Below are 13,061 nucleotides of genomic sequence, written 5' to 3' on the forward strand. Positions count from 1 at the left end.
CACGTCTGACCACTTGGGCTATACTCGCACACTTGCTAGAATACGAAAAACATTCTACTGGCCCAGCCTTGGCACTATTGTTAAGCGCTATGTTAAGAGCTGTCGGCAATGTCAGCGTCGGAAGGTTCCGCAATCAAAGCCTGCAGGCCTCCTGGTGCCCATAATACCACCACGCGCACCGTTTGATCAAGTCGGCATGGACCTTCTCGGTCTTTTCCCTCGATCCTCCGGGGGCAACCGCTGGATAATCATCGCCACAGACTACCTGACTCGATATGCGGAGACCAAAGCATTACCTAGTGGTACATCATCTGAAGTTGCCCTTTGTACACCAGATCATGCTGCGGCACGGTGCTCTGACCTGTATTATTACTGACAGAGGGACTGCCGCTACTTCACAAATGATGGCCGAAGTTTTTCATCTCAGCGGTACGGCGCATCGAAAAGCTACTGCTTACCATCCGCAGACAAACGGGCTGACGGAAAGGCTTAATAAGACCATTGCGGACATGCTGGCGATGTATGTCGACTCGCAGCACAAGAGTTGGGATGCTATCCTACCATATGTGACATTCGCGTACAATACGGCAGTTCAAGAGACGACACGCTTCACGCCGTTTCACCTAGTTTACGGTAGGGAGTTTCGGACGATGCTGGACGCAATGCTTCCTTGCGAAACAGATACCGAGCTTTCCACCGACGCCGAACACATTGCCCAAGATGCTGAGCAAGCACGCCAACTAGCACGTGTCCACATCGCCCAGCAACAGGACAAGGATTCACGCCGGTACAACCTCCGCCACAAACAAGCTTCTACAACACCGGGGACCAGGTGTGGGTGTGGACTCCTGTTCAACGCCGTGGCCTATCAGAAAAGCTGATTTGCCGTTACTTCGGGCCATATAAAATCTTGCGGCGCCCTCAGCGACGTTAACTATGAGGTCCTCCCAGATGGCTCAGAGCAGAGAGGCTGTCGGCTACCTCGTCCAGAGACAGTTCATGTCCTACGCATGAATCCGTATTTTACGCGGTAACTGAAGGACGGCATCGGTAAACTTTTTTTTTCGTTTGCTTTTGTCCACCAGTGTGCGCGTTTGCCGTGTGCGTCATGCTTAAGGAGGGAGGAATGCCAGGGGGCGCTCGGAGCGAAAGACGTTGAAGTGGCGCTCGGAGAAAAAAAGGACGAAGTGAATCTGCTCTGGACTCGCAGGACGTACCAAAAGCTTGGACCGTGTAATTCCACCTGCACCGGCTCTGATAACCTAGCCCTAGTCGCCAATGCCGTGACAATATGCCAAAGCACCCCGCGCAATATTGGTTCGGTCCATTTTCTGCAGGCATCCGCTTAGCACACAAGCATTTCTCATTTACGAATGTGACACACAAGTGTTAGGTAACACGGCGGCAAAGCTCACAGTGGAAACATCCGAATTCACCGCCACGAAAGAAAGGAAAGGCAGTTGGTTCCGCCGGAAAGGGGCTGTTTACTTTTTTTCGATCGTCAGGGGCCATTACAGATCGAATTTGCTAAGCCTGAAGAGCCGATCAATCGTTTCCGATATTGTAAAACGCTGGATCGCTTCGTGTCGGAATCAAGAACAAACGACGTGGAAATTTGAAGGGGTCGTCTTACTCTACGACAGTGCCCGTCCCCACACCGCTGATGTGGCCAACACAAAACTAGAAATGTTCAAGCAGGAAACGCTGCAAGATACGCCATAAAGGCCAGACCTATCGCCTTGCGACTTCCACATTTTCGGGTAATCGAAAAAATAGCTCGAGGGAACCAGAGCATCCGATAAAGACGTGAAAGAGCCAGTTACAGTCAATTTTGAAGCGGAATCCAAGGGGTATTATAGGACGAAAATAACACGAGTCGTTAGTCAGTGGGAAAAAGGGACAAATGTCTAAATGGTCATGGAGACTACTTTTAAATAAAATACCTCATTTGTCACATATATTCGCGTCTGCTCACTTTCATTTCCCTCGCCCTCATATGTGATCTGCAATAGCTTGCTATACTTGCTTGTGAGGTATTTGATCTCAACTTTAATGCAATGTTCAGGATGCAGGGTGAAGGGAAGCCAGTGATTCTGTGCGTGGTGTTCGCCAACAAGCTCGAACATCGTTCTATGTCCGCCCATACAAGTAATGGTTTGGTTCATGTATATAGAATTCAGCACCCCTAAGAAACTGGGGCTCTGAGAGACACCTTAGGGTAGAGCTCCTGAAAGTTCAACCACACATTTTTTTTTAAACTGCACTGACGTCGCACAGAACAGGGCCGGCTGCTTTTCGCCTGTATATAAGATTGCAGGAACGGCCGAGTTCCGATCCCTCATCCTTGAGTGCAGCAGTTAGCGCCCTAACCACAGCACCACCATGGCAGGGTCATAAAATTAACGTAATTACGGACATTTCCTAAAAGGAAAGGATGTTGTATGTTATTACACATTCAGGCTATTCTTTAGTTTAGATGTGTGCGAATGTATTACATCATACACAGGGTACTTTACAAATGTATGTTTCGAATGGGCTATATGTACTCCGGGAGTGCTATGGCAGGTTGCACAGCCGCCGCAAACGTCCAGATTAGTAGACTGTCTAAAAAGCTAGCACTCAGGGAGGAACCGGTCCAAATAGCGAGATGCTTCCCCGCAGTAACCATTCCTCCGGCTGAGCCAGACAATACTGTTGTAGAAGGAGAAGCTACAATTAAAATTCTCCGCGAACCAGTATATAGGGTTTTTTCAACTCACGGGAAAATACTGAGAAAAGCGCTCTATTGCCTCAGTCTTCATTTTGTAATGATATAATAGACTGTGAGGGCATAAATTATCTGTGTATCGTGGTAAATCTAAGGAAGGCTTGCCACAGCAATTCCATTTAGGTCTGCAGATTTCGGTCCGGGATGCCGCTTGGAATCGGCGGGGTGAATGCTTTCGCAAGAAAGACCAGAAGCCACGTTGTCATGTTGATGGATGCCAGTTTATTTGCCTTCAATGTTTGTTTAGCGAAGCCATTACGTGGCTGTTCTAAGAAGCTAAAAAGGAAGCCATATGTTTAATGTCCAGAATTTTCTTCCGCGGTTAAAAAGCTAGTTGAACAATGTGTCAACACGCCAATTTCTGCGTGAATATGGGTGCTAATGAGTGCTTTCCTAATCAGTCCTGCGTGGCTTTTTGCCCAAATGACGTGCGATGCCGTTCCCCTCTTAATACATGCCGCCATTGGCGCTTTTGACCACATTTAATCGCCTTCATCATCCTTGTCTTCGTCATCCATGATCTCGCTGATCTTGAGGAAGGAACGGATGTGAGCCAGCATGTAGGGGCCAAGTTCGTCCAGCTGGGGAGGCTGCCCAGAACACACGGTACTATCTTCAGGTTGGGGTGAAGGATTGCAGACAAGTTGCTTGCGTACAATGCCAGCCAGACTCCAAAACTATGTGACCAGAAGAAAAAATGACACTATATAAGCAATCATATGTCCAAGCGTCTGTTGCATTCACAGGAAAACAATATACGAATAACATTATAACGGGCCCAGATAGTTCTCGCTAGCATGCCTTAAAAGAGTTCAGCGTACCGCGTTACATGCCGCTGGCCGGGTGCTAAATGTGACGATGTTAATAGATATCTTATGTGGTTTGCATGTTTTACTATATGGGAATGTATTAAACTGATGGTAAGGTCAGAATTAGATCTTGGCAGAAGCATATAACACAAATTATAATCCTTAAGACATGCCAAGTCAGTGACTTCAAAACATTACAAGCCAATCATCTCGCAGTTCTTTGCATACATTGATTGCTTTGGATGATTACGTGTTTTAACATGCCTTGGAGACTCATAAAGGTCGTTGTAGTGCAGGGCTTGGATGCTTCGGACTACCTGGCGTTCTGTAATACGCACTGACATACACTGGCGTCCTGCGTGCACCTTCACGAAATTACAGCTGCCGCGACACGGATCGAAGAGTGTTCCCCCGGCTCAAGAGTCCATCGTGCTTACCACTGAGCAATCGAAGCGGAATTCACGTACATATTTGCCACAAATATCTCTGACAGTTTCAGGACCTCATATGGCTTCAATAACCGATGCCAATTTGGTTTTAAATAAATGTTTGGAATAAAAACCTACCTCGGAATGTCGACTTAAGAGATTAGGAATAAACCGTTAACCCCTTGCTGCATGAAGTTTTTTTCTGCTCTGAAAATTACAGTGTGCTACATTCATAATGCAAGTGCCTATATCAACCTTTGTTTTGACACAAACTCGTGAATCATATATGGTACACCACAGATAAGGGGTATTTTTGGTGAAAATATTAAATTGCCCATAGGCGGATCGAACTGAACGAGTATTACATTATTGATTACCAAACGGCAATTTCATGACAAAACATTTTAAGAGTCCCAAACAGACTGTATCTAAGAAAAGTATGACTGTAGCAGATGGCGGCCATCTTCAACTGTGGCATTTCCTGCAAAGCTTTTTCAAAGGAAGAACTTAGCGATTTTTTAACAAAGGACAAAGCGCTAACGACACATTCACAAGAAAGAAGACACGGACAAGCGCTAGCCCAACAAAAAGTCCTTCTTGAATACCTTAGCGATATGTTTATTCTTTCTACCAACTAGAAATTGTTGTCTTCTTCCTTGGTACTGAGTGCACTTTATAGTGATCTCTAGTGTAGTTTCTCTGCGGCTACCACAGGGTGATGAGTGAGCGATGATCCTACTTTCGGGACTGCCATGCAATGAATACCACAAATGTGACCAGAATCAGTAACCAAATATGAAGGGGAAGTATATCTGAACTCTATAAAGTATGCAAAATCATTTAAGTGCAGGGAATAGATTTCTCGCTTAAGAAATTATGGAACATCATAAAGTGACAAAAATTACCCCTAAACGCATACTGTATCATATCTGATACGCCAGCAAATACCCTTACTGAATATCATTTTTAATGATTATTGTACTGATTATGCTGTATAAAGACAAAGTAAAACCCAATGTTATCCTAATTTTTTACTAAAGCGCTGCTTCCAGTCAGAAAGTAGAAATGTTCCGACTATGTATTTAATTCTGCAAAAAATAAAAAAATGCTATCTCCTTGCACATTTGTAGTTAAAGCATGTAAACACTACATTGTGAAGACTCACGTACTGCACACATGGGTTCCAGACATTAGAACTCTGTGGTACTAATAGCCATCATTTCTTTTGTTGCTGTTCAGAACACTTTGGCACAAATGTACATATATGATACACTATGCGGTAAGGTGTTAACTTGGTCGTAACATGGACAGGTACTGCAGAGTTGTTTAAGTATGGAACGTGGATTAGACTAGAGAAACTGATTCTATAATCGCCTTGCCCCTCGACCTAGCTCATACTGAAATGTTACAGACGTGCTAAAATCATCTTTGTCTGTAAAGAAGAATTCCAATGACTCATATGTTAGCACATAGAAGAGCATATTGACTGTTACAAATAGGGCCTTTACGATGAAGATGGGTATCACAAGATGACAAATAAAATGCAGTATTTTAGTAGTGCTTTCATATAGGCTACACTCTACCGGAATAATTAATTTTATCAATCAAGCAATAAAACAATCGCGCAACATAGGAAACTTCATGCACAGCTTTCACAGAACCGTTTGTTATGCACAGCGTTCGCAGGACACAGCCAGAGGAGGTGCTGACAAAGAATGGAGTCTTTTTCCTACGCCCTCTCTCATCTGTCAGCTTACATGAGAAACGAGGGCAAAGTTAGAAAGGCTCCTAACTCTGTGTTCGGTCGTCCTGTTTGCCTGTTTTTTGTATCCTGTCTCCTGCGCAGTTTTATGTCTTCAGTTAATTGCCTTGCCAACTAGCTCCTCGTAATAACGATAGGTGGCCTTAACTCGTTCGAAACATTATTCGCATTCTGAGAAGCTTTCTGCAGTTGGGAGGTAATTCCTGTTGCAAGGATCATTCAGATTTCTTCCTTTTCGGTTTCTTTGGGCGTTCGTTTGTGTCAGGAGAGTTTCGGCGACAGCTATAACGAGCGACTAAGGGTAGACCGAAAGTATAATTTCCAAGCCGTTCTGAAAGCTGGTCAGCATTCCTTGAAGGAGAACTGTAGGCAGATATGGGAATGAGACATTTCAGACAGAATTAGAAGTTTTCCTTCAACTCCTTTAAATTCAAATTCTACGCTTTCCTTCCCTTGGAATCCAGTTTGTTACCCTAAGCGACCATCGGTTATCCTCTCTTCGCACTACATGTCCTGCCCATGTCCCTTTCTTCTTAATTTCCACTAGAATGTCGGTAACTCGAGTTATTTCTCTGACCAACTCGGCACGCTTCCTATCTCCTAAAGTTGCCCCTACTATTTTTCGTTCCATAGCCCTGTGAGTTGTCCTAAACTTAAGTAGAACCCTTTTGGTTAGCCTCCACGTTTCAGCCCCATAAGTGAGTACAGGTAAGATGCAACTGTTGTATACTTTCCTCTTGAGTGATTCCGGTAAGCTGCAAGTCATAATCTGCGAGTGCTTGCCAAATGCGCTCCATCCCAATGTTATTCTTCTTGTTATTTTCTTTTCATGGTCCAGATCTGCGGTTACTACCTGTCCTAAGTAGACATATTCGCCTACTACTTCCAGCGCTTCGCTATCTAATGTCAACTGCTGTTCCTTCCCGAGGCTGTTAGTCTTCTGCATATTGATTTTCAAGCCTACCTTTCTACTTTCCTGTCTAGGTCACCAATCATTATTTGCAGTTGCTTAGCAAGTTAATGCCATCAGCAAATCGCAGCTTACTGTGGTATTCTCCATCTACCCTTATTCCTAACTGTTCCCAATCCAAGTCTCTGAATACTTCCTCTAAGCAGCTGTGAATAGTACTGGGGAGATTGTGTCTCCTTACCTAACACCTTTCTTTATGGGAATTTTGCTACTGTTTTTATGCAGAACTATGGTTGCTGTGCATGGTTGCAGCCACTATATATATCTTCCAGCACTTTCACATACGGCTCGTCTACCCCCTTATTTCGCAATGCCTGCATCACCGCAAAGGTTTCAACTGAGTCAAATGCTTTTTCGTAATCAATAAATGCTATGTATAAGGGCTGTTTATATTCCGAGCATTTCTCTGTCACCTGATTGATGGTATGGATATGATCGATAGTAGAGTACTGTTTCCGAAAACCTGCTTGATCTTTTGCGTGATTGCAGTCTAAGGTTGTCCGGATTCTGTTAGCGATTACCTTAGTAAATACCCTATACGTAACAGACAGTAAGCTGATTGGTCTGCAATTTTTAAGGCCCTTAGAGTCCCCTTTCTTATGAATGAGGATAATGTTTGCATTCTTCCATGGTTCCGGTACCGTCGATGACACCAGGCACTGCGCATACTGTGTGGCCACTTTTTCAAACACAATATCCCCCCAGTCCTTCAGCAAATCTATAGTTATCTGATCTTATCTAGCTGATTTCCCCCTTTTCATAGTTTCTAATGCTTTCTTGACCTCGTTTTTCGTCACTAGTGGAACGTCTGACTGTTTTTCTCTACCGCCAATCTCTTTACGGTCCTGACTACTTTGGCTACTGCAGAGATCTGTATAGAACTCCTCGGCTACTTTGACTATCTTGTCCATATTCGTGATGACGTTGCCCGCCTTGTCCCTTATCGCATACATCTGGTTTTTGCCTATGCCCAATTTCTCTTTACCGCTTTAAAGCTTCCCCCGTTCTTTACAGCATGCTCAATTTTCTCCGTGTTATACTTCCTTATATCGGCCACCTTGCACTTATTGATTAGCTTTGATATCTCGGCCAATTCGATCTGGTCTGTTGGATTGGAAGCTTTCATACTCTGGCGTTTCTTAATCAAATCTTTCGTCTCCTTAGACTGCTTACCGGTATCTTATCTAATTATCCTACCGCCTACTTCTACCGCGCACTCAGTAATGATATCTCTGAAATTATTGTTCCTTGCCTCTAGGGGCAAGGAACAATATCAATGGGGCATGAATCATCTATAACACGCGACAACACTTCACCACTTCTCTATCTGCTCCAGGGACGGCACAATCTTTCATGTAACATACACATTTAAAGTCTCCCATTAGCCCAACATTCTTATCGCAATCTAGGAGGTTTGCATTGCCTTCGAACATATCAACACGCTCAGCTGCACTATTGAAGGCATAAATATTGATAAGTCTCCATGGCTTCTTGTGGAGCAAACACTCCCGGCTTATTAGCCGCCCTTCAGAGTCCGAATAGTAAGATAACGCGGAATAAGGGAGAACCTTTCGCAAAAACAAGAAGCAACCCACCGAAAAACACAAACCGCATGCGTCAAAATAACATTGTAATCAGACAAAAAGGGTCCTAGTGCCCTCTCTGTATCCTGTTCACTCTCAATCTTTGTTTCCTGGACGGCGACAAAATGAAGCCGCCTGGTGCTGAAAAGTCGGCGAAGTTGTACCTGCTTCTGATTAAATCTAAGGCCTCACAGATTCAGCGTTCCAAACACTAGCTCCTCAGGGGTCGCCATGGTAACCACGCAAATGCTAACTAGGCTTGTATTTATCTCTCCGGAGACTGAGACGCACCCGGCGGACCTCCGCCACGACTGCGGAAACGAGTACGTTGGCACTTCGCCTTATCTTTCGACTTACGCCGGCGGCGGCGATGCTTCACGCTTACCGGATCACCATCTTCAGTTCAGTCAGATGCGCAATGTGCCCGGCGCTATGAAGATGCTCTATAACCTGGGGGATGGCCTCAGTTGCAGGCAGAGTGGCCTGAGGTAGAGTGGCATGACCAGCAAGCTCTTCATCAGCATTGACCTTAGGGGCTGGAGTAACAGGGGCGGCGTCTTTGGTAGAATCGGAGCAGGTGGCAGGCTCCCTACCGTGAGCTGGATTTGCCGTCTCATATTGAGGTAGGGTCTCACGTTCTTCCACTTTCTCCTCGTTGTCCTTTGAGCCAGCCTGAGGAACAACCGATGTGTTAGCTGTGGAATCCGTGTCCACAGTAGCGGCTGAAAGGACACCAGCCGCGTCAAGTACTTTCGTGGTGCCCATTATGTGCTTTTGTAGAGCGTCGTTGGGAGGTCACACACGATGCAGCAGCTTATTCGCATAGGTAACGACGCACTCTTCTGTGGTGTGACCGATATGTCGGCAGTCCTCACAATGCCGCATACGGCAGTGCCTACGAATGCGGCTAACACGGCTACACCCAAGGCATAGCGGTGGCCTGCATGGTTTTAAAACAAGGCTCTGATACCACAAATAGACAGCACATGGAGGACGTCGCCAACTCCGACTCATTTAGTGAGAGACACAACATTCCGGTTTAGCGTTCTCAAATCTTCCATTTGCGCCACTTTCTAGTTTTCCGTCGAAATCGAAGTGACCTTCACGTACGCCTGCAGTGCCTCACGTATAAAGGCGCCTTCCAAAAGCTTATTAAGCCACAGAAGTTCGTGTTCTGATGTTCATGATATAATACAAGAAGTTGCTACTAAGGTAGTTCCAAAGCAAAAGAAATGCAAAAAAGCAAACTGGTTATCTGAAGAGGCTTTGCAAATAGCTGAGGAAAGGAGGATGGCAAAAGGTATGGGGGAAAGAGAAAGATACAAGGTTCTCAATGCGGATTTTCAGAAAATAGCAAGGAGAGATAAGAATGCCTTCTTGAACATACAGTGTCAAGCAGTTGAGGACAACAGCCAATTAAGGAACACAAGAGCTCTGTACAAGACAATCAAAGATATCAAAGGAAGCTTCTGTGCTAAGCTGGGCGTGATAAAGGACAAACGAGGCAAGGACCTCACTGAAGCCTCAGAGATAAAGAAGAGGTGGCAGGAATACACAGAAGAACTGTACAAGAAGGACCCGGATGTGCAAACCCAACATAGGACGGTTGTGATTACTGATCTCGAGCCGGGCATCCTGAAGAGTGAAGTTGAATGGGCCTTAGCCAGCCTTGCTAAGAACAAAGCTAGCGGAATTGATGGTATTCCAGCTGAGTTGCTTCAAAACCTCAACCACGACGCTGTTAACACACTGCATACATTATGTCAAAAGATTTGGAAACCCTGCAGTGGCCACAAGATTGGAGGAGGTCAGTTTACATCCCCATTCCAAAGAAAGGCAGTGCCAAAGATTGTTCCAACTACCGCACGATCGCGCTTATTTCGCATGCTAGCAAGGTGATGTTAAAAATCCTGCAAGGTATGCTGCAGCAGTATGTGGATCGGGAGCTTCCGGACGTGCAAGCTGGGTTTCGCAAGGGCAGAGGAACTAGAGACCAAATTGCCAACCTTCGCTGGATCATGGAAAAAGCAAGAGAGTTCCAGAAACCAATTTACTTCTGCTTTATTGATTATGCGAAAGCGTTTGACTGCGTAGATCACAGCAGATTGTGGCAAGCTCTCCAAGAGATGGGAGTTCCAATTCACCTCATCTGTCTCCTCAGGAACCTTTATGAAGGGCAAGAGGCCACAGTCAGAACTGGGCATGGTCTTACTGATTGGTTTCCGATTGAGAAAGGGGCGAGGCAAGGCTGCATACTGTCGCCCTGCCTATTTAACCTATATGCAGAGTGCATCATGAGGAAGGCCGGTCTGGACGAGTCTTCAGCTGGAGTGAAGATCGCTGGAAAACGCATCAACAACCTTAGATATGCGGATGATACCACTTTAATGGCAGAAAGTGAATTGGATCTCAAGAGACTTCTGATGCGCGTACAAGAAGAGAGTGAGAAGTTTGGGCTTAAACTGAACATTAAAAAGACGAAGATCATGGCGTCTTGCCCTGTCAAGTCCTGGAGCATCAATGGACAAGAAGTGGAAGCTGTGACAGATTTTCTGTTCTTGGGCGCCAAGATTACCTCGGAAGGAGACTGCAGCCATGAAATTAGGAGACGCCTGCTTCTGGGAAAGAGAGCAATGGTTAGCCTTGACCGCCTAGTAAAGAGCAGAGACATTAGTCTGCCAACCAAGATCCGTATAACCCGTGCTATGGTCTTTCCAGTTGTGATGTATGGATGCGAGAGTTGGACTGTGAAAAAGGCTGACCGCCGAAGAATTGACGCGTTTGAAATGTGGTGCTGGCGAAGACTCTTAAGAGTTCCTTGGACTGCCAGAAGATCAAATCAGTCGATATTGTCGACCATAAACCCTGACTGCTCATTGGAGGGTCAAATTCTAAAGTTAAAGCTCAGCTACTTTGGTCATCTGATGAGAAGAGAGGAGTCGCTGGAGAAAGATTTGATGTTGGGAAAGGTTGAGGGTCGCCGGAGAAGGGGTAGGCAGCGAACGCGATGGTTAGATGGCATTCTCGAGGCATTGCAGATGAAGCTATGTGATGTTAAGAAGATAGTGAGAGACCGGAAAGTGTGGCGTGACATGGTCCATAGGGTCACGAAGAGTCGGACACGACTGAACGCCTGAACTGACCACGACGCCACAGCGACGGTCCTTAAAGGGCCACTGTCTAGAGAAGCACCTTCTAAGCAATGGAGCCCAGTGTTTCTATCAGGTACCGGAGATAGTCTGTGGAAAATGTTACAGTGACACGCGTGCTGCAAAGCAATGAAAATACAAATCAAAGCTCTCTCATGTTCTCCTTCGGGAAGCCAGCTTCCTTCTTCCATGCGCTGGCTCGTCGATTGATTAAAATTTAATTTCCACCGAATTAGGAGGCCCCCTACTCCCCGCTCCTGGCACGCAGGCCTGAGGAACGGGGGTTGGAACCTCCGCGACTAAAGATTGGCGAATATACATTGGTTATTCGCGGCCTCAGCCGCAAGGCGGACGGGTATTTGCATGTCAGCGGAGACGTCGCTTCGCAGCAGGGTTACTCAGGCTTCTCTACTTTTAATGTTGTCCCTAGCGCCCGGAGACTGAGGGCATTACCAAAGTATATGGCCGAGGGTCCCCTTCGCTTCGCAGGCTTTACATTTATCATTTTTGTTCTCATCTATCTTGGTGTGAAGCAACCAGACAGGGTTCGGGAAATTTCCGGCTTGTAATCGCCGCCAGACTATGGCCTCTTTATTATTTAAGCTAGGATCCGGTGACGGCATCAGACGTCTTCTTAATCTATAATTTTCGATTATTTATTTATAGGTTTGCAAACGTTCGTCCATCGCCTGGCAGTCGGGTGGCTTCGCGTTTGCCTGGAAGTAAAGATCTCGGGCTAAATCATGGGCCGCCTCGTTGCCGGGGACGGACGTGTGTGCTGGGACCCAAATTAGGATGATTTTGCGATCGATTTTAGCTACAGCTGTTAGAATTCGGGCGGCTTCTTGCGAGATCCTGCCTTTTCCGATATTCCAGAGAGCAGTTTTACTGTCGCTAAAGATCAATCTAGCCTTCGTTTCGACACAAGCGAGTGCTATTGCGACCTCTTCTGCCGGTTCTATGTTTCTGCTTCGGATGGTGGCGGAGACGATTGGTGCGCCGCTACCATCGACTACCGCGGCAACTGCCGCCCCTGATCAGCCGCTTGCAGCATCTACGTAGGCAACTTCTTTTACTCTGAATTCTTTTGCTCTTTTAATCAGTGTTTTTGCCCTCTTCTCCCGTCTCTCCTTGTGGTATTTTGGGTGCATGTTGCGGGGGAGAGGACGGACATTGATGTTCGTCGGGCCGCAGCTACGACATATTTGTCGAAAACGACGTCCATTGGTCCGTCTCGCTGTCTAAGGGTGAAGGATGGGTGCCTATCGCTCGCTGAGCGCTTTTCCCTCGTCACGGCCGGACTGAATCCAACGGCGCGTGGCAGGCGGAGTGCACGCGCCATCTCCCGCCAAACGCGGAGGAGGAAGGGGAATTTGTCTTGCGGAGGCTAGGCGGCAGGGCAGTAGAGTGAAAAACCTTTGCGAGGAAACGGGAGGAGAGAAACACGACAGAATCGGGAGGTTGCGGTGGCTGTAACTGCGGTATTAGTAACTCTTTTCAAAAACATTTTGCGGCCTTCTGTTCTGAGGGCGATCAAGAACCTCAAGTTCTGTTCTGAGGGCGACGTTTCACAGACACCGAGGAAGAAAATCT

The 13,061-nt window shown here is 46.2% G+C and overlaps 1 protein-coding gene across 3 annotated transcripts in view; it reads right to left on the reverse strand.

Annotated features, from left to right (window-relative positions):
- Window positions 1-2,974: 2,974 nt before the first annotated feature.
- LOC146193257 (uncharacterized) overlaps window positions 2,975-13,061 on the reverse strand; it is an 88,521-nt gene continuing 78,434 nt past the window's right edge. For 2 of the 3 annotated variants that reach the window (XM_084602631.1, XM_084602630.1), the window contains exon 9: window positions 2,975-3,444. In XM_084602631.1, coding sequence (XP_084458757.1) covers window positions 3,250-3,444 — 195 coding nt within the window. In that variant the 3' untranslated portion in view covers window positions 2,975-3,249. The remainder of the gene's footprint in view (window positions 3,445-13,061) is intronic. The other variant, XM_084602632.1, reaches the window with a different exon arrangement.

The sequence above is a fragment of the Amblyomma maculatum genome, chromosome 4 (assembly GCF_055883805.1).
Source record: "Amblyomma maculatum isolate TAMU_Amacu chromosome 4, ASM5588380v1, whole genome shotgun sequence".
NCBI lineage: Eukaryota > Metazoa > Arthropoda > Arachnida > Ixodida > Ixodidae > Amblyomma > Amblyomma maculatum.